The following is a 21,151-nucleotide window of genomic DNA, read 5'->3' on the forward strand; positions in this document are numbered from 1 at the left end:
GCTTTCCGCAACACATATCCATTGTGTTGATCATTTCTATGTAGATACTCCTAAGTTCACATAAAATACAACAGAACAGGAAGCACCAATCTTGAAGAGAGTTTTGTAATCAAAATCAGTAGCTCAGATTTTGTCCTAAACCACCAAAAATATTAATATCTAAGCTGTACACCTTATACAAATGCAGTGTCCAGATCTACCTCTTCCTCAGCACTTATGCACATACCTGCCCCTTTCAAGAAATCAATTTAGTAACAGAAAACTTAAGGTGGTATGCAGATGGACTTAACAGCAGAAATACGGTATTTCCCTTAAAAGAAAGTTTAAATTGGAGGCTGAGCAGAAGGAAGGAGAGCAGAGTGTACTGCATGTGTTCTCCGTTTCCCTTACCTCCTACTGAAGAGTAGCTCCTACCATAAATACCAGGCTTGAGCTTTCCCTTAGTGTTAGGTATTTAAGAATTCCAGATAGCAACTATAAACTCTCAGCTGTCAACTAATGGGAACAGCATAGAAAACAAACAACTTACAGTCAACATTCCACTTAATGCTTCTTGGTGGGAGTTTAAGCGTTTCATTGATCTTCTCAAGCACTGTCTGTAGCTTCTGTTTCTGAGCAATTTCAGACTGAGTAACTTCAGCAACATTCAGCTTCTCACTTTCAAGTTTCTCTGAAGTGAAGAAAAAAGTCAGTGAATTCCATAACGAACACAAAAACATCACATGTAGCCAGATGAATGTTCAGTAGGGATCAGACTTCCTGGTTTTAAAATTATTTGCTTTTGTGTATAGAACCACTCTGCTCTGCCCTTCTGAGCTTGTAAAGATAGCCACACTACAGGCTAGTAAGAATTTGTTGCAAAACCCATTAGATTGAGAGGTAAGACCTGTTACTTCAATTGCTACTGGATAGGGAGCATTCTGCATGCAACTGGCTTGTACAGCAGACCATCACACCTAGGAGAGATAAGACACCCACTTTAAGATTTGTTTCATCAGTCCAAGCCTCATGGCTTCTCCCTCCGATTCAGGAGATTTTAACATTTTCCTGGTCCATACACAATGGAAGTGAAGTGGCACCATATTCACAGAGGTGGAAGATGCACCCAATAAATGAGAGCAAGTATTTCTAGAGGCATAAAAGCAACCAAAACTCTGGGCAATTTATTTCTGTGAAATCATAGCCCTTTTGAACTCAAGATTTGCAGTAGATTTTTAATTATTTGACAACTTGGTCTGTAAATAATCAGTCTAGATTGCTTGGCTTATATCAGCTCAGACTAGCTTGCTTCAACCAGATTTAAGCAAGATCAAGTTAAGTCTGGATAAAAGCCTGGTGTGAACTGGATCTACACAATAGTGCGTAATGGTTCAGATAGATCAATTGAAAAGTAGTATCTCTGTTAAACTACAGAAAGTGTGAGCATGAAATTAACTAAAGACAGATGTGCAATGAGGAAATGCGTAAATCATTTATACACTGAGAAGAAAAAATGCGTAAATCATTTATACACTGAGAAGAAAAAAATGTCTGATGTTTGCCCTGTCTCAGGAGGACCAGTACACTGATCCATGGATTTAACAGAGATGCAGGAAGAGAAACAACCTCCATTACTATTGCCATTAAAGATAACGCTAATGTTCTGTAAAACTGCCAGGAACCTCACAACCATTTATTATGAAGTGAAGAAAATTTAGCAATAAAAACTTCCTTATAACAACATCAGAGACAAAATGCTTGATCACCGATCAATTTTCTTATACAAAAGAATATATTATCAAGTTTGGTAAAAGTTGATCTTGCTCTCAGCTGACGTCAACTGCGTTATCTTCCCAAACAAAGCGAGTCTGGGCTACCAGCCTGTGAATTCTACCTGAAAAGCTGCTATCTCCATGAGTTTCTTGTGCCTCCACATGAATCAGTCTGTGCATAGTCTCACAAGATCAGAGTCTCAGCACACACTTGATCCACAAAGAGCCAAGGATAATGGAAAAGATTCCACTGAAATCAATAAATGCCAGATCATTATACACATATTTAGACTCGGGCTGTATCTGATTTGCATTTTTGGGGGTTTGGGTGAAGTCACTGGAGGTCTGCCCATAAGAATCCAGTTGCTCAATCTGGGTCATATCCATTCCACCACAACATATTCAATAGCTTAACCATTCAAAGAAGGGAATAGTCTGTGTAGTCTTTATTAGAAGTGCTCACATGATGTTTCAAGATTCATTTAAGATACTGAAAAGAAATTTACTGGAGACTTTATGAGCTGTAATAACTAAGAAAGTAGCTTCCAAGCCAACAGTTGAAAAAGCACATGCCAGCTCTGCATTAGCAGTTTCTTTTCTTTATCTGCTTCTCAGCTGAAGTTCAGTTTGCAGTCCACTGGGTATCATTACCTCAGTAATGTTAAGAGCCAGACATCAAATCAGAAAGAAATTCCAGCTTTTCAGAGGAACTCCAAGATGTGACTAAACTACAGTATGGAACCAGCCCAGATTAAAAACATCCACCATTGTACTCAAAATACCCTTGCTTTTAAACTTACTTTCCACTTCTAACACTGTTAAGTTTGTACAGCACATATGCAGATAATAAATTCAATTGGAGTGAATTCTGCTGCCAAGACAAGAAACCCAGCACCCTCTAGCACCCCAGGTAGACTTTATGCTGTTCTCATCATCTACAGAGCACCATACATTGCACCGTAGCTATGAGGACTGTGCATACAGCCTATTGCTCAAGGGTCTCATAACACAATGCTATTTTTATATCACTTAGTGGCATAAATGTAAGATGACACCAAGGCTCCTAAGCAGGAACAAGTGAACCACTTACTGACAAAGTGACCCAACACGTGCATATAAATTTTTTCTTACCAAATAATTTCTGCAGTACTTGTCCATCGTACAGGTCTTCAGCCAAGTCTTTCACAATAATCCTCTCTCCTACCAACACATCATTAATCCAGTCAATTAATACCTATATGGGAAACAAAATTTGGCAGAATTATACACTATTCATTTGCAATTTAAAACATATGTCCTTCTGTACAATGTTGAAAGTACTGAGCAGAAAGAATACCGAAGCTGCAACGCTTGAATTTCAAATACAATCAGTCTGAAATACTATCAGAAGAAAATAGGAAGGATTCTGGAAGGACACGTCTACGGTGGCTGAGTTGATGTACCACAAGGTCTAGACAAACAGACAACTGACACATTGCTTTCTGAAGTGAAATCTGTCATTTGATTTCAGTAACATCTTAATATTTTGTCATGAATGAAAAGGTGTTGAAGTTGATTCTAAGAAAGACTCCTGCTGAAATTCTTATCCCAAGAATCACAAAGACTAGGAGGGAAGTCAGTATGATTTTATGTTGGGAGGGTGGAATAGGAGAATCCCGAGAATCAGGACTCAGGAGTTTAATCCAAATTGTTAGTCTCTTTGTGCCACACCTAAAGCAAAAATTGACCTGTCTGGTTCACTGGGATGTAAGCATCATGTGGTTTTGTTTAATTAATATATAAATAGAGCTTTGAAGCGTTCAAATGAAAGAGGCAAGGATAGCATTAAAAATAGTTTCATTTTCTTGAGAGTGTTTACATGCTTTTCATTACCTTCATTAGTTCTTGTAATTTTGGGTCATTTCTTGAATTTGGATCGACCATTGTTCGGACTTCATTTTCCTCTGGAAGGTTTAAAAGGAAGACATCAGAAACAATTACAGGCATGACACTTTATTTTACATCAAGCTTTTATGTCGAGATGTAAAATCGTTGTGAATTACCTAGCATAGTGTCCTCAGGGTCTAGTTCGAATGGAATCGGACTGAGAGGTAAGTTAATGGCATTCATTCCTTCTTCCTGTAATTCAGATACTAGGAAATAAAAAAAAGAAGAGCTCGGTCAAATTCAATTCAATTTTACTCGCAATTTTACTCTTGCTAAAAGTAGTATTAATTGCATTAATTTCCTTATAAGAACACGAGTCTATTAGATAAGCCACTGGGTATAATTACGGCAATAAAGCATAGGTAACAAAAATGGGAAGCCCAGCTAACAAATCTTCACTTGTTCGAGCAGCATGGCTAATGGTAGTGGAATCAATGTAATTTCCTCAAAGCTTTTTCAGCATAAGGCCCGTTGTCCTCAAATTTTAAGAGGCTCACTCACATTTTAATGGTCCCAACATTTCAAAACTAATGAATCATTTTACCTGAGGGAAATGATTACTGCTGTCAGCTATGTCACCCTTGCTCTGGAGGTGCTTCAAGTATAGCTCCTTAAGAAGAGCCAGGTCTGGCCATGTATCCATGCAGGAGCTGCCAGACCAACTAACTATTTAGGACTGAAGGTACAGCGGCAGCACGGTGCTCCAGGTCACAGCTCCTTCTATCGCTCAGGTCAGAGACCAGCTGGAGCAGGCTGCAGGATACTTCTGGCCTGTGTCCTTGAGCTTTGTTTTGCAGAAACCACAGCAGCAGGACACAGGGGGAAGATAATGAGCCCTCAGTAGTATTACCTTGGTGTCGAGTCCAGACATCAGTTAGAAAAGAAGATGGACATAGTGATGAGGAAGTGAATCAAAAGCTCATGTTTTGGACAACCTCACAATTGTCAGAAATTACAGATGAGTTCTTACACAGCCAAAGTTGCCTAATACTGCAAAAATCTATGCCCTTGTGATGCACGCTCTAAAGACATGGGAACAGAGAGATCCAGAGAAGTAATCACACAATTCTGCCACTAGTTCTTTACTGCACATGTTCCGGATGTGGTAAAGTCTGGAGCAACTACATTCATGCCTCTGGGTGACCCGAACTCTAATGGCTTGCAAAGGTAAACCCATTCCTTCGCTGCCCAAACTTGCCTTTAGGACAGAAGATAATAAATACAAACAAGCCGGTATGCTAATCCTACAGCTATGGAAGGATACACAGCATTGTGCAAGGAGGGCGCCCACTTTGGTGATCAGACAGCATCTGCTTTGTAATCAAGGAGTCAGTGCAATTTGATTTACCAAACCAGGAAAGAGGCTCCCTGTCTTCTGAATGACACGTAAGTCATGCTCCTTTGAACACTCATTTTCCAGTGTACAGCTACTCACTTTGGTTGTTAGCCCAGCTGTTTCAATCTGAACTTAAACTGCAGTAGATTTACCATCCTACATACATACTAAAGATTCAGGTGGCTGTAACACACGAAATAAAAAACAAGACTAATCTGCAGCTGCAAATTCATCATCTAACATTTACCACCTGAAGCTGACAAGCCTTTCTCCACTTATTTTGAAAATGAGACCAAAAAAAAAAAAAAAGGTTTGGAGAAAATAGAGAAGTAGAAAGCAACAAGAGATCCTGTGTTTTGTTCCTGGCCCAACTACTGCCCCATATGTTAGTTTTTGGAAAATGGATTTACCTCTCTACCGTAACATCTTGTGTGCAATAAGTACAGCTAAATTTCACATCAACGCTGTGATAATTAGTTGGTGCGATAACAGCACTTAAAACTTTCCAAACATTTTCTATGCTTCATGAAATGTTCCGTGCTCTGCCAGATGAAATGCCTACGCACATTTCAAAAGTCTGCGTAGCTACATTCAGGCATCTGTGTAAGATTCATAGCAGGACTGGCTATCTGAATGCTTATTACTTGGACTAGTACAAAAAATAACTTTGAAAAATTCACTACTTTCAATGCTAAAACAGTAACTTCACACACTCACCCTGCTCTTGCACCTCTAAATTACCAACACTAAGCAGCTCTGAGGAGTAATAAAATCCTGTTGACACTAACAGTCCCCTAGGTTGTTGTACAGCCTCTAAAACTGAAGGCTGAGAGCAATGGACCAAATTCATCCCTCGTGTAACTCTGTGGAGTTCTCAGCAGTTGTAGCAAGGATGAATTTGGGCTAGTATGTACAATCTCAGGAACTGTTTACACTTTACGGCAATTTTTTGAGCCTCTAGCACTCCTCGGAGAAAATCTTTCTTGCTTTTTATTAACCTCTTTGAATTTTTTTTCATTTTGGTTCAAAATTGTTACAGACATAAAAACATCAGTGCACAGAAAACTTCTAAGTGGGAATCTTTCTGTTCTGAAATATTTAGTTCATGAAGGAATTCCACACAAAGGTTCCCAGGTAAAAAGTGTTTTTTCACATTGAGCCCAACATTGAGCATAGTAAATGCAAGTCCTTCCAAGCCAGCTGGCTCCACATTCCTGCCTCCTGTCCCCTACAAGCAGAAAACATGAGGGAGAAACCCTTGCTCCAAGATCACCTTTCTCATTTCCTTCCCAATACTGTAAAGATTTACCACAGACGAAGAGCACTACTAAAAGGAGGATGTAAGCACATATGCATTATATCAAGTTGTACGTAATGGGAGAGAAAATGTATTAAGTAACCCAACCACGCTTTCTAAGAATTTCCATCAAAAAATTTCCATGACAAACCACTATTATACACTTAGGTGCTTACAGAGGAACCACAAAAATGTGATTGAGGTTACTAGTTTGCATACCACAGTTTCAGCTGAGGAACCTATTTTTCTGCTGCTTTTAATTAATTTGTTTTAATTACTCTTCCTGAAAACCACTTAATTTAGTATTTTAATACAAAGCACACAGGTTTGGGATGGTTTTTGCAGCAGCTGAAATTAACATAAAATCACCTCATTTTCCACGATACTTTGAGGAGTGACTTAGAGCACAGCAAGGTATCTGAGCCTTGCAGAATAAAGGCCCAGAGGGGAGCAGGGATGCTGAGTGGAACCGAGGGGTGAATGTTCATTTAAAGCAAGGGATTATGCAAGGCCCAGCGAAATCTCTGTGGACTGGCAGTGTGGAAGTCTCCGTTTTACCTCTGGATAAGGAATGGACACTTTTCTCCTCGGACTTCTGATGAGGCTTCATGCGCCAAATTTGTTGTGATGTAATCAAGCGCAACTCCACTGCTATCAGCTGTCAACAGACTTCCTCGTGTCACGCCAGCACCAAACTTGGCCCCACAGCCAGGGAGCCCACGAGCTTTTATCAACAGCAACTACGGCAGCTATTTTAAGCTGGATAGAGTTCTTACTGTTTTAGATGCTCTAGGATTACAAGGTCATAAACCTATGCTATCAAATCCAGCGTGGGTGCTCCGAGCCAGACGCTGCCCTTTGATGCATGCTTCCAACTGCCATTGAAACCCTTGGAAGCTGAGCACATCTGAAAGTGGAGTACTGCCCATACGGTTTAAATTGGCTTAATTCCTCTAGTACATGCAGCCTGTTGCTCCACGTTGTATTTATTACAGTTTCATTTGGGTTTTTTTACTCATTTATTTTGTGTGCTGAAGGCTTTTTGCTGCTCTGCTTAGTATGCAGGGCTCAATGTTATCCTGATTTGAATAAAACACATCTTATTATTTAACTGAGCTCCAAAAAGGCCACATTGCCCAATGCACGCTGTGGTTTACATGTACTTTAGCATATCTGCCCAAAGAATCATAAAATAAATACGGCAAGATGTAGCGTTAAATGGTCTCTCCTGCGAATGCTTCGGCCGTGTCTTTCCAGATAATTGATTCCGGACTTGTACACGTAAGTTACTCCAGGGCTACAACAGTAAGGGATCGATTCTGGAAGTTTGTGATTACCTAGAACTGAACACTAATGCTGCAGGAGCACAGTGACATACTACTTCTAAACTCAATCTTTAAAAAAAAAGGGGGGGGGGGATTTAAATAAACACAGCTACATAACTATAAATATATATATATATACACACACGCTTTTGCAGTTTTTTAATTGCATTTTTTTTTTAAATACAAAAGTTTTCCATTCAATGTCTTCTCTGCCATTCTTAAGGAGCTTTTTTTTTTTTTTTTGGAAGCTGAGGCTTGTTGACATTCATATGACTCCAGGAGTATAGGCTTCATACAACAAGTCAAACTACCTCATACTGTAAACTACTATGGCAGACAGTGGGTTTATATGCAGCGTCTCTATCTTCAGCTACTTTTTCCTGGAACAAGCACCACGTGGAAGGCCAGCCGCAGACATCACATTGCCAAGTAGCACTGGATATTTGTGTATGTACCCATGTTAAAACACACACACACACACACACACACACACACCCCCCATACGTTTATGCAGCCTGAAATTACCATCCATTTGGAAACGTGCTGATTTCTAATAGGAAATGCCTTTGTGGCTCTTGTACAGACAGAGATATCTGCTCAGTTATAGTGGAGCCAAATTTAGATGAATCGGACTTGGTTTCATATTCTCTTTCCTGGGTGCAAGTTTCTGATGAAGGCTCATGACCTTGATGCCTTGCTTTCATACCCACTTGTGCACAACGAGCAGCATTACTTCCACTGGCTTGAGAGCCTGCGACACAGACCTGTGTAAATGGCTGCATCTGCACAGATTTCCGTGGGTCGATGCTGTTTATACTCGCTCACTGGCTCAGCGCGCTTCCTATTCCCTCTCAACATACTCCACTTTTATCCCCTGATATAATTCCAGCAGAGTAATTCTGAGTTTGTATTGGCAAATGTGAGAAGAGATCCAAATTACCTAAGATGGTCAGAGAGAGAAAAACAGACAGTGAAACTCTTTTCAAAAACTCCGAGTTTAAGCTTTAACAGAATGATTCTGTTTATTCAAGCAAACTTGTGCAATTGCTTTCTGGGCCATCCAAAATGTTATTTTCTAACGCTCGTGTGTGTGCATCTTATAAGTCCACAAAGGGAAAAGAAAATATTAATCTAAAATGGTACTGCCTAATTTTCTTGCATACATAATTCATCCAATATGGATTTTGGCAGCACAGCTTTAACTCCAGAACAAAAGAAATCCACACAAAAGACAATAAATCTGCATTACACATGGTACTAAAATGATCCAATGGATTTATAGATGTTTACAAGTTTGCAGAGTGTGACACAGCGTCCACAAGAAATTCAATATTCACAGCACAAAACATCATAAACATATGTCTGCAACTACAAAGGGGCCTTTTTATGTTGGGATCATTGTTAAAATTGTCTTCAGAACATAAACCTTAAGTTGTAAATGCTACTCCCCATTTATTCTCCAAGACATAACAAATGAGGAAAGAAAAGCAGAGATATGTTTGTAATTGAAAATGTTTCTCAGGAAATGATCTGTACAGGAACATCATTCTCATTCCATTAACTGCTGACTCCAAGCCAACCATTTGTAAAAGTAAATAAACATGCAAACTGGCTGACAACAATGTGCCTGCCTTTAATGTTACCGCATTAGTACCCAGCCTCCAAAAAAAGAATACATTTTCTTTTCTCATTTTGCCATTAAACCGAACACGGCATATAGACAGAAAGAACAGCAGAAATGCTGTTCACAAAAAAATAATCGCGAGAGAAACGCTCTAATTTAACTTCCGTGTATGCAACGCTGCCTCAGTCCCTACTTTGCTCTCCTTTCCTTTGTTCCAATTAGTGGGAAAAACACCTGTAGATGGGCAGACCTCTGGTCTAAGTAGGTAAAAAACAACTGACTAGGGAGCAAATGCAATCACCTATAAAATACACACCATTTTCTGCACCGCGTCACACGGCTGCATGAAGCCTTACACGCTTCCATACTTCATTTGGGATGAAAGTTCTTGGAATTTTCCTGTCATTTCTAAGAGGTAACAAGTGGCGTGGTGTCAAGCTAAAGCAGATGCCGGTCATTCCATTCATTCCTTCAGCACATCCTCTCAGTATTGCCTTTAAAATATTTAAGCAGCATCTGCAGATGTTGTGTAAAGCCTCTTACCCTATAGAAGTGTTTTACATCTGACTGAAGAAAACCTACTCGACTGCTTTGCAAACAAAGGAAGACAGGAGTTCAAATGACTCTATTTTTCCACACAGAAGGACAAAGCGTGTATATGAGAAATGCTGTGACTGTTCCAAGACCTCAACAGAATGCGCTGTGCTCAATTTGATCCCTGCCTGAAAACTCCGAAAACCCATCTCAGACACACTGGTAGAAGCCTTGATTCCTGCAGGATGTTAATTGGTGTGCACCTGGTAACCCTTAGGACAAGATACTTCGTTGAAACAAGTCCTTTGACACCTACAGCTTCCAATTAATTGAGATATTGCACACCTCAAAACTATTTGAGGTGCTCAAGGCAATACGGAGACAGAAGGAAGAGCATCTGTCTTCCCCTCACATAGGGCAGAAGTCGGTGTTTCTTGAGTTACACAAAATGTGAAGCTAGCAACTTCCAAAAGAAAGTCAGAAACACCTCATAACCAAGGAGAGGCAATCGTTCATTCTGCAAATAAACCTACAAATAAATCAGCTTGCTGCAGATTTCTTCAAAATATTGTGGAGAAGCTGATTTCAAAGGACTTTCACCTTGGGTTCTCTCCATCACCAATCAGCTAGCAGTAGCACTTCCAACATCAACAAGCGGCGCTCATGCAGAAAAGACAAAACCAAAGATCTGTTCCAAGAAGTCTTTCCCAGCTCATCAAGTTCTAGCTATTCCTAAGAGAAAACCCCAAAATAGTTCTTAGGAATGTAAGGGCACACTAGTAATAAGCTGAGGATTTCCTGAATTTCTTGCTCTTTTCTTCTTGTGCGCATAAGCCTTGTTTTTGCAGGAGAAAAGAATCGAGTGTCAGAACCACTGCATCTCAACAATAAGGACTGAGAATTGGTTTACACATCACACACGGCCACAATTTCCAAACTGCAGCTCCTAGAGCTGACCAAGCATTTCTCCTAACTACATTTTAGGAGACTACCAACCAGTTGTGGTGTGATCACTAGAATGGTTATGGCATTCTCCTAAAACGTAGTTGCACAAAAGTGCAAGATGATGATGTAAGGCAGGATGTGGCCCAAACTGAAAACTGTATTTGGCTTAGGAAAGCAGAGGTGGTTCTCTATTTGCACAGAAAACCAATCAACTCTTATCAATCTAGGTTTAAAGACCATATGGGACAATCAATTGGTTTAATATCTCACCAACAGAAGAAAATTCCCATTGTACAGATTAAAAAGCAATGTAATTCTGGATTGAGGGATGCATGTCTCCTTTCTAAAGACACAAAGTGCACTTGTAAAATGGAAGCTAGGCACTTAGAAATACAGCCTTAAAACCTGTCTGCAATGTTACAGAATGGACAGTAACAGCTGTACCTCTTGATTCCCAAAGTCATGCTGGAAGCAGCAAGGTCGCCCTTCCTTTCATAAAGCAAGCGGCGATGATTTCCATCCAGCCTTGTGCCTTCCCCTTCAAGGGCACGTCCTGGTACCTTCCTGTGTGTTCCTGATCCTGCTCATTTCTTTAGAGAACTCCAAAAGCTGCTCTCAAGTCTAAATGCCCCGTCTCAAAATACCACCTTACTGAACTGCCTATCTGATGATGGCATTCCCATGTTTGTTATCGGGAAATGAATCACAAGCAGTGTAAGCACCAGCACCGTAAGGGTAAACCCACAGCTCTGAAGTGCACGTGCACTGCAATCACCTTCTTACTACTGTCTGTCAGGCACTGTCAGACACGGGAAACACCTCTGTGTAACACTCCTGCCTGTGAAATGCACTCCATGGGTCCCTGGCACTACCAGTTTATCCATTTCAGCATGCAAAACATCCATACCAGTAGTAGCTGCGATACAGTATTTTGCACTTTGCAGGTGAACACATGAAAAAACGCAATCCAAGCATCAAAATAACCCTATTTCCCTTTATAGCGCTAACACATATAGAATTGCCCAGAAATACTCTACAGCCTCCAGTTGTTGATGCCATAAATGCTTTTATGGTACTATTCTTATTATGAAGTGTTTAGTAGTATCAAATTTTCATTTTATTAAGCACGAATATTAAACTTGCCTACTGCATGATACAGCCCATCTCAGTCACGCTTTGGACTACAAAGGACAGTTTTCCCTGGGCGGATATTCAGCTGATAAAAATCACTATTTTCAGTTGGATCCAGTGCTACTTAAGGACTGAACGTGCACCAAACTGAACTTAGTAGAAACATATACACTCTCTTTCACCATGAGGTGAAAGAGTTAATTAAAACTCACTTGCGCTGCAGAAATATTTTCAGGGAATAGCATTTAGAATGAACTACTGTATTTATTTTCTCTGTATCTCCCTGGAAAGTGAAGTCTGACAAGGGCTGGGAGAAAATCAACTCCCAGTCTTCTCGTCAAAATATTACCAAACAAAAACAACTGCCATTGACAAAAATACAGGGTCAGAAAGTATTACTGCTAAGCTACTGCAGAACCAAAGACAAGAAATAATTGAATGAGCCAGGTCTAATCTCCTACCTTTAGGGCAAAACGCTCCACAGCCCATCGTGGGTTTGCCAGGCCACCCTCATAGTGCATCCGAGGGAGAACCGCAGCCTCGCAGGTGTTGGAAGCCCCTTGCTCTGCAGGCCCCTTCGCTGCTGCTCTTCAGAGCTGTATTATTAGAGCCTGTTTTCCAGCAGAATGGTCCAAGCACATCGCAACTCTCAGCTCAGAGCATCGCTTCAGAACAAGTGGCTGACTGCCTATATAATTTAATATGATGCCACATGAGACTCATACACCATCTGCAAAAGAAGCTAAATCTGCTTTTTGCAGCTTGGTGAGTTGCATTCTGAGCATCGGGTTGCAGCTTTGACTGTGCTTTTGTTATCTGTCACTGAACAAAATGCTCAAATGGCACGTCTAAAGCACATGTTTTTACTCATCTCATAGTCAGTTCCTACTGCACATCACTTGTTATTTACAATTTCCCTTAAAGCGCAGGGAAGGTCTGGGCACAGACATGGCAGTACTGGAACAGGCTTTTTTCTTTTTCTTTTTTTTTTTTTTGAGAAACCAAGACTGGTTGAAGACCAAAGCCAACAAGAGGTACAGCATCCTTGAATCCTGTTGTCAGAATTGAGATGCATGTGTGATGTGAGCAAATTCAGGTCCTGATCTCAGTACTCTTCTCTCCATAAATACTTCCCTATTAAATAGTGAATGATTAGGAAAACTCAGATGGAAGGAGATCAAGTTCTAAAACTGGAAAAGCATATAAAATCTAAGTAGTGGAGGAAAGAACGGGAGTGAGCTATCAAAAGAACAATAAACTACTGGTAAGATACCAACTAGCTTTCCATTGGCTACGCGTCCTTCCAAGGAGAGACAGTAAAGAAAAGATAATCTAGAGCAATTACTTAGGATGAAAACCAAATTGCTATGAAGTGCTCTACAAATTAAAACTTTTCAGAAGCTGTAAAGCGTTTTAGAATCTGTTTGACTTAGAGCAGGGATGAGGAAAGCAACACACCCCGGCTCACTTCTAAGCAGCAGAAAGCGGTTACCTTTCTAGTTTCTAACTGAACTTCATTTACCATACCAAGGGCAAGTATGGAGAACCAAGAGGAATTCCTCATTCATTGTTATTCAGCTGTGTTACACAACAATCCCCCCCCCAGGTTTCATTTCAGACATGATCTCTTTGAGAAAAAAAAAAAAAAAGAGAGACACTGAGCTCTCATCAGAGCCCAGAAGTCACACTTCTCACCAGCTCTGGAGAGTCTCCGACACACACTGGTTTGCAGTTACTGGGTCACTCTTATGGGCACCTCCCCTTGCCAGCAGTTCTATTTGCTGCTGCACTACTCACAAGTTGTAATGGGGCTCCCCACTCTGATTCCTCCAGTCCCATTGCTTTCTGGCACTGGGAAACTGGACTGCTGAACTGCAGCATTCAATTACAGGATAATACTGAGCTGGCAGTTCTTTACCATGCTTTTCTTTTCTTAATCTCTGAATAGAATCCTAAGTGTCCCACATAGCTCCCAAGCAGGATTGCTGCCATAAACTGCATCGAGCTCAGGAAAATCAGGTTCCGCTTGGAGACATCACGAAGGATGCTGAAAATATTTCTATGCATTAAAAAAATTCACACAGTCAGAAGCAGCAGCAATCTGCGTCATCTATTAAACCTATTTCATAAGTGATTAATTATAAAGTGACGCTTCTTTTGCATCCACAAAAACAGCTGTTGTTACAAAAGTAGAAAATGAAAGTTGTCCTTTTTATGATGAGCTTTTGTACCTAAAGGTAAAAGATGGCATTCGTGTAAACTGCTTTGATAGGTATAGTTACAGCAGGGTAAGAAAGCTCCGAATTGCCTCAAGCAAAGCTGCTTTCCCAGTGGGCATAACCCGGTGAGAAACTGACAGCGGCGACTCTGAAGTGCTCGGTTTGGGGACAGGAACACCGAGGAGAGGAATTTCTAATCATACTCTCTGCAATCCGTTTTCACTTACCACAAACACAAACTGAAGTGGGACTTAATTTCTGACTCTCGTAATCTAACAACAGCAGCAGCGAAATTATCACGCAGGCAGCCCGCGCCTCCCCACTCCCTCGGAGCCATCGCTGCCGGGAAAAAGTAGCACATGGGCAGGGTGCTCTGCACCGTTTCCTAAGGGCTCGCTTTCGACCCCACCATGTTCAGCTTTGTGAAAACAGAATTGCAGCCAAAGAGGACTGAAGTCTTTTTCAAGTGGCTTCAGCCATCAATACAGGAAACAATTCAAAGGCAACATGACACTGATAGCTTAATTTGTGAAAATGGATAAATACCGTATCTGCCACATAGCACATTAACCCATGTAACAAATAAATACAGAAATAGCACTGCAATGCTTGGTTAAAAGGTTTTGCTTCACAGAGGAGGAAATTTAATTAAAGCATGTAATGTCAATTACTGTCATTTGTAATTTTATTTTGCTTCCCTAGAAACAATACAGATGCAGGATTCTAAAGCTACCTGCATGTTTGATGCAAATGGGATAAAATTATCTAGGTTCTGAGAAAATCCAGATAGTAGGAAAAAAAAATGCCTTTTTACCTAACCTCATTCATGGATCTTCTTCAAAGCGTTGATTACACGAGGACTGACATGCCTGCAATTTGAACATACAGGCCAACAACCCAGACCTGAGACTTTTACGTTTAAAAAATTGTGTTAGGTCATCAGAAAGGTTGGGAAGGAAGCAGCAGCCTCATTCTCAGCTCCTGTAAATGGGCACAGCCTTACTGAAGCCAACTGAAGGGCATGGATTGATATCAGAAGAGAATTTGGCTTACTGTTGTTAATGATTGATTCTAATAGGAAAATTACAGGGCCAGTTCCTTAATGCTCCTGCCTCACTCACTCTACTCCACACAGAAGTGACAGAGACCTAGGAGTGATGCAGAAGATTCCCAGTATCTCACCACTGCAGTAATAAACGTCACCAAATCTCCCCAGTCCTTTTCTCCCTTGCAGCATGCAATGCACCGCAGCGTCAGCATCCACTTGTGGTTTTAAATGAACTGCTTTTCAGCAGTGAAGCTCAGTGCAGCACAGCAGTACAGTGCCCATATCGTATTCTCTTGAGGTCAGGAAGCAGCACCAGGAAAGGATGAATGGAACTTGCTGTCAGCGAAACGCCTCAGATTTATTTCTACTTTGCAAACTGTGAGCTGAGGTGCCACAAGGAGAAAATCTGCTGTAAAGACCACCAAGCCTTTTTTCTTTAAGTATGACCACTTCCAAACACGGCAACCATGTCACCTTTCAAAATCATGCTTTCCTCAGTAGTGTAATACCACAGTAAAACAGGTGATTAGAATTACAGGAAAGAGCCAACAAAAGAAAGAGGAAAGCAATCAGATATTTCCTTACATCTCTAAATGACACACGCAAATAGTGCCTATCAGGTTCCCCCAGGCTATTTCAGGAGTAGGCAGAACACAAAATGATGCAGGTTCATTACAAAAAATCTAAATCTAATCTGCTTGAATTTAAAATGCCAGGAATCACATACACGGAGGATGGGAAGGCAGAACTCGTATGTTATACATAAGCACAGTCATACAAACGGGGAGTCACATAAAATGCTCAGGTACCCAGAAGCTATGGGTCGGATCTCTGGCAGTGCCAAATGCTGTCACTACATTACGACAGCCAGAGAAAAGACACCTCCAGACAGGCTTCCTGCCTCCCCCGCTCCTCACAAGGATGATGTGAGGCTGGCACATGGGACTCCAAGTGTGGCTCGGGTATGAATGACACTACTTAGTCACTGAAGGTCTCAAGAGTCTGCAGCACTTCCTGAAATCTAATTGGTGAACTCTCTGAAAAGTTCTTTACTCTCCATAGTCTATGTAAGCGAGGACGTGTATGACGTGAAACTTTTGCATCTTAGGTTGAGATCTCACTGCGCTGAGGAAATTCTTAGCTGTTCCAGCAGCCCCAGTTTAAGGCCCCTCTGCATCATTTTCACAACCAGAACAAAGCCCTGTGAAGCGATGCCAAGATGCTGCTCAAGCAGTGCACTATTCACTTAGCAGAATCGAAATGTGAAGATTTAATTGTGATTTTCAAAAGCGCTTGCTATTGGCTAAAGCTCGCCTTCCTGGACGCCGTGATTTTAATCCTTATGCCCACATCAATGCTGACATAAACGTAACCTCCCCTCCCTTCCTCATTTACCAGAGCTAAAATCCAGAAGTGAATCACTCGCTTTCAAACAGACTGTGTAATGAAAGGGAGGGGGGATAAACATCGCAGTTATACGCATAGATGTGCAAATTATCAAACTGAATCCCTCCCAGATAACATAGGTGAACGCTGGCAAACGTCATTCAAAAGGGGCAATTCTGACTAGACCTAACTGCCAGCTGCAAAAAATTAGTTGACAAAAATAAAATCCCATCTTCGCAACACAATTCACCTATATTATGACTGCCAGGTGGCTTAAAATATGCTGACAAGAGGTGGAGGGGACCACAGCTCCCCCAGTATGCAACTACTACTTGCAGCGGACCTTCAAGGTGCGAGTGTTACCAAATGCAGGCAGGCAGCTTTTTTCCTAAACGCACGGAAGAAACAGAATGATATATATGTTATAGGTATAAATATAGACACTTCTTTACAACTTACATCGTACACAATACTTTTGCAACAAACGTAGGCACAAACAAAATCAGCCCATTGGAAGGCTCAGTAAGGCAGCCTCTAACAACAAGAGCCATTCCCTGCCACCAAAGCAGGCTTTACTCAGGTGTGAAACCTCCACCCGGAGCCTGGCTCGCTGTTACATGCTGACATTTTAGACCTAATGCTGGAATTACTCTCCTCTCATTTTCTGTGTAAATAACACTGGATTGAAATCTAAACTCAACGCTTCCAAAAACAGAGACAAGACTTGAAAGTCAGAGAAATATCAGCGACATAAAACCGGTTTGCAGATCGGACCTCAATCCTAACTCCTGCTGATCTCCCTCACAGTACAAAAATATTACTCAGCAAGAGTAAAGGCAGCACAATCAGTTACTGAATAGTTTGCTCAGCATTATGGTATTGCTTCCCAGGTGAAAAAACGACAGCGTAGTGATTTACAAGGGAGTCCAAAACCGGCTCACACTTTGTGCCAGCGTAAGGAAAAAATCCTTGATTTATAGACCTGCGTGTGAACAAGCCCCTCATTCTTACTCTCTCCTTGCCTTCCATTCAGTCTTCGAGTTACTCGAGTTGGATTTCCTTTAGGTCTGGGTCCTATTCGCTAAACTGCATTAATACACCAATTCCATCTTGCAATCTCCTCTGCTAGAATTCGGCCAAGCTGCCAAGATGGTTCCTGCGAGGCTGCTTTCCCTGACGTGCAGTCAGCTATTTATTGACACACCGCCGTTCCCAAGCCGTTTTGCACCTAGGCAGTGAACTGGATAGCAGTTCCATATGTTGGAGCTGCTGCACTTCTCTGGAAAATTGTATTACTTTGGGTAAATAAAACACTAGGAGCAGCAGGAAAAGTATCATAAAAATGCAGCCGAATTTGTTTCATCCTGCCTCCATCAGCAAATTTGGTCTATGACCTCCGCATATGAGTCATGCAAGCACTTTGGAACTTGCAGTGATTTATATTTTAAGGATAGGAAGTACAAGGCTTACATTTCTATTCCCCAACCATACATTATTTTTCTCCAAACACAATTTCTTGATAATTATCTACGAACTAAAACGCATAGGCATCTTTTTTTTTGCCTAATTTGTGGTGCATATTAACCAAAACCATTCATCTCAATAAGCAGTCCCTGTGTTCTTGGCAGAACGTAGCTGATGTGTAGGTTATTCCTGGAACTAGACAAGACAGATGCTCTCATCGTAGTTTTAGTCACGGAAACAGGCTTCTACCAAGCATTGTTTGTGAAAAAGGAAATTCCCAGCGTATCTGTCAAAAACAAGGAGTAGCAGGGTACAATACTTTATAAATAAAAGTAACTAATTTTTAAGCAGCGCTCATAATTTTTTATCCAGACCTCAGTATGTTCAACAAATCAAGTAATGTTTGTTTGAGCTAAGGGCTTGTGTCCCACTGCAAAGTTTTTTGTATTCACGGCTCCGCTCCTCCAGCCCTACATGCACAAACAGACGAAGAGCAACGAGTCAAACCACCACGTAGACACAGCAAAACAAAGATCTTCTTGTCCATCACATGCACTCAGCCTATTCCATTCCACTTTCAGCGCTCTAACCTTCCGGTCGGTTTTCAAGTCAGTGTATATGACCATTACATACACTGCTGTTTGGTGCTGTCCTGTTATTGTCAGCACCGCTGACTACGCCGACGAGGCGATCCCAAATCAAGCAGGATTGCTTCCAAACTCCTGCAGGCCATTACAGAACTGCAGGAAAGCATCTGTGGGCTGGACAGCCTGCCTCTGAGAGTTTACAGCACTTCCTTTCGTGGGCACACTCTGGAATGGTGAGATGAGAGGTAACTCTCCAGCCCACCACGTAACCCTGGTACTGATTCTAAATCCCTAAAATCTGAATTTTAATCCAAGAAATGTTGGTGCCAGTGTTCCAAGTGCATGGTCCATTCAAGGAGACGTCTGATGGTCAGTACCTGGGTGACCTAACACTGCACCACATGGTCCCGCAGGGCTCCTACCTGGATTCACAGCCTGATTTGATGAGAGCTAGTGGAAGAAGCTTCTTTTCAGTTTCTCTACACATTACCAGTTCTCATGATCTACTTGAGACAATATATATCACATCACTTGAAAAACAAGTTTAAGAGGAAGGTCTCACTGGCTTTAAAGAGATCGTTTGTTTCCCTTCCGATGAAGGCCTGTAAGAACCACAATACAAGTATAAAAACCAAGCTACTGCAATGCTTGTATCACGCTGACTTCCACCTCTTCTTTTAGATTACCCTCTAGGGACTAAGTCAAGAATTACTGCAGTGGCTAGCTGTAACTGATGAAGCACTCTTTGCCTTCCTTCTGTAAAATTTAACTAATAATCCCTCAAGAGAGTAAAGATGTAAAAAGAAATCTATTCCTACAGCTAACTCCCACGGGGGCAACATGTTGTCAGCACAAGCCTCCAGGATAGTTTGTAACAGCAAAATCAAAACTATCCAGCACATAGGAGTCCTGACTGTGTGGGGTGGGACTGCTCTTCCCCTGCTCTCAATACAACTGGCCCTGACCAAGTAATGAGAACAGTTCCTATCTGACCTCCCTGGAGTACTGGCAGTGATCAGTATTTCTGCTTTATCTAATGGACAATCTCTAGGCTATTGCAAATGTTATGTTGGCAGCTTAAGCTAGATGGAAATCTGCATCCATCCTTAGAAAGCCATGATGTTATGATGTGGAATACCGATAAAAGAAACCAAAAGACCGCAACACCTTGCTTTAAAACTCTAGTCTGAAATACAGACTTTAATTCATCTGAGTATTTATTTCTAGTCTGAATGAGATAAAGGTAGGTGAGAATGCCCTGCCGAATGATTGGTCAGCTCAAGCACAAAACCCGATCTCCCAGGCAAATCCGAACTCACTTTTAGAACTCTGCTATGAAATGTTGTATTTGTGAACAAATTAATCCTAGTTTTCCTGTTAGCTCTCCAGACATAACCATGGACCCAAAAGCTTCTGCTTTTCTTCGTATACACCCACTGTCATTAGTACTACAATGCAAGTCAGGTAAAGGCTGTCCTTCGTCACTTATGCAGCCCAATTGCTATTAACAAGTCTGCTGTGGCAGCCAGGATAGTGTTCAAACCTTTTTTCTATAGCTGTGGTTGCTCTATGCCATTAACAGGAACAAAGTAAAACCTCACACTTGTCACTGAGGTAAGCATCTGCTGACTCCGGGCACAAACAAGGGCCAACAAATCCCCGTTGTTAAAGAACTACAGTGGCACTGTAATCCTCACCATATCACTCTGATGCAGATAATGATCATTATTGCTGTTTTATGGAAAACAGACAAAAACGAGAATTTGCCTGCAGCCTCAGAACAGAACCAGGCCCAGCATTCGGGGGCTACGGGCTCCCTGACACAGGCTGCAGTCAACCCCCTGCTCTGCCTGAATGAGCTTCACCAACACGCCAGGACATCGCCTTCCGCTCAGCCCTTCATTCTGAAGCAAGCCGGTCACCTCCTGAACACACCTGTCACCTTGTACATCTGTCTGTCTGTCGCACCCAGCCCTTGGATGTTGTCACCCTTCTACTCTCCCACCCCAGTGCTGCTGCTGCCACTTCCTCCCCACCCTCACTTCTGTGGCTTCTTCATTCCCCACCCTATGACCCAAGGCACAAAGCCGGAGCTGGTATATGCAGCAGACCTTTCCTGGGTCCCGCGAGGAGCTGAACCAGAAGTTAAACACTGAAAAACAGCACTCCGTACAGCCAATTCAATTTATCACATTTTGAGTGCAAGTATTAAAAAAATATAAGAAGGGCTATTAGCTCTCGCGCCCCACATACTGGCACCTTAAATTGACTGAACATTCTGCCCCAGAAGTCTGTTTGCTCCTCAGAAGGAAGAAGCGTTGACAGTCGGCTTCACATTAGTAATGTCCTAGGTTGTGTAGCCCTCAGCAGGATCTTGAGCCTCTCATCAGTCCTGCAAAAATTTTTTCTGACAATTTTTTAAAGATGTATTTTAAAAATACTACAAAAAGAATCTGCTAAGTCTGTGCTTCCAGAAACTGGCGCTGTCAGAATTAAGTTCAAAAGTACCGCAAGGGCAAGATAAAATACCTCCAAGATGAATCAAGGCTTCAGTGGAAGCTTAGTGCCATAAAGTGAA

General features: G+C 41.5%; 1 protein-coding gene across 4 annotated transcripts in view; it reads right to left on the minus strand.

Annotated features, from left to right (window-relative positions):
- The window catches only part of PARVA (parvin alpha), a 61,980-nt gene that overhangs the window by 21,945 nt on the left and 18,884 nt on the right, over positions 1-21,151 (minus strand). For 2 of the 4 annotated variants that reach the window (XM_021401793.1, XM_021401794.1), the window contains exons 3-6: positions 3,794-3,883; positions 3,624-3,694; positions 2,883-2,985; positions 530-670 (exon numbers count right to left, since the gene is read on the minus strand). In XM_021401793.1, the coding sequence (XP_021257468.1) occupies positions 530-670; positions 2,883-2,985; positions 3,624-3,694; positions 3,794-3,883 (405 nt within the window). Of the gene's footprint in view, positions 1-529; positions 671-2,882; positions 2,986-3,623; positions 3,695-3,793; positions 3,884-8,399; positions 8,628-12,330; positions 12,374-21,151 lie in introns of those variants that run through there. The other 2 variants (XM_021401796.1, XM_021401795.1) reach the window with 2 other exon arrangements.

The sequence above is a fragment of the Numida meleagris genome, chromosome 6 (genome assembly GCF_002078875.1).
Source record: "Numida meleagris isolate 19003 breed g44 Domestic line chromosome 6, NumMel1.0, whole genome shotgun sequence".
In the NCBI taxonomy this organism is placed as follows: domain Eukaryota; kingdom Metazoa; phylum Chordata; class Aves; order Galliformes; family Numididae; genus Numida; species Numida meleagris.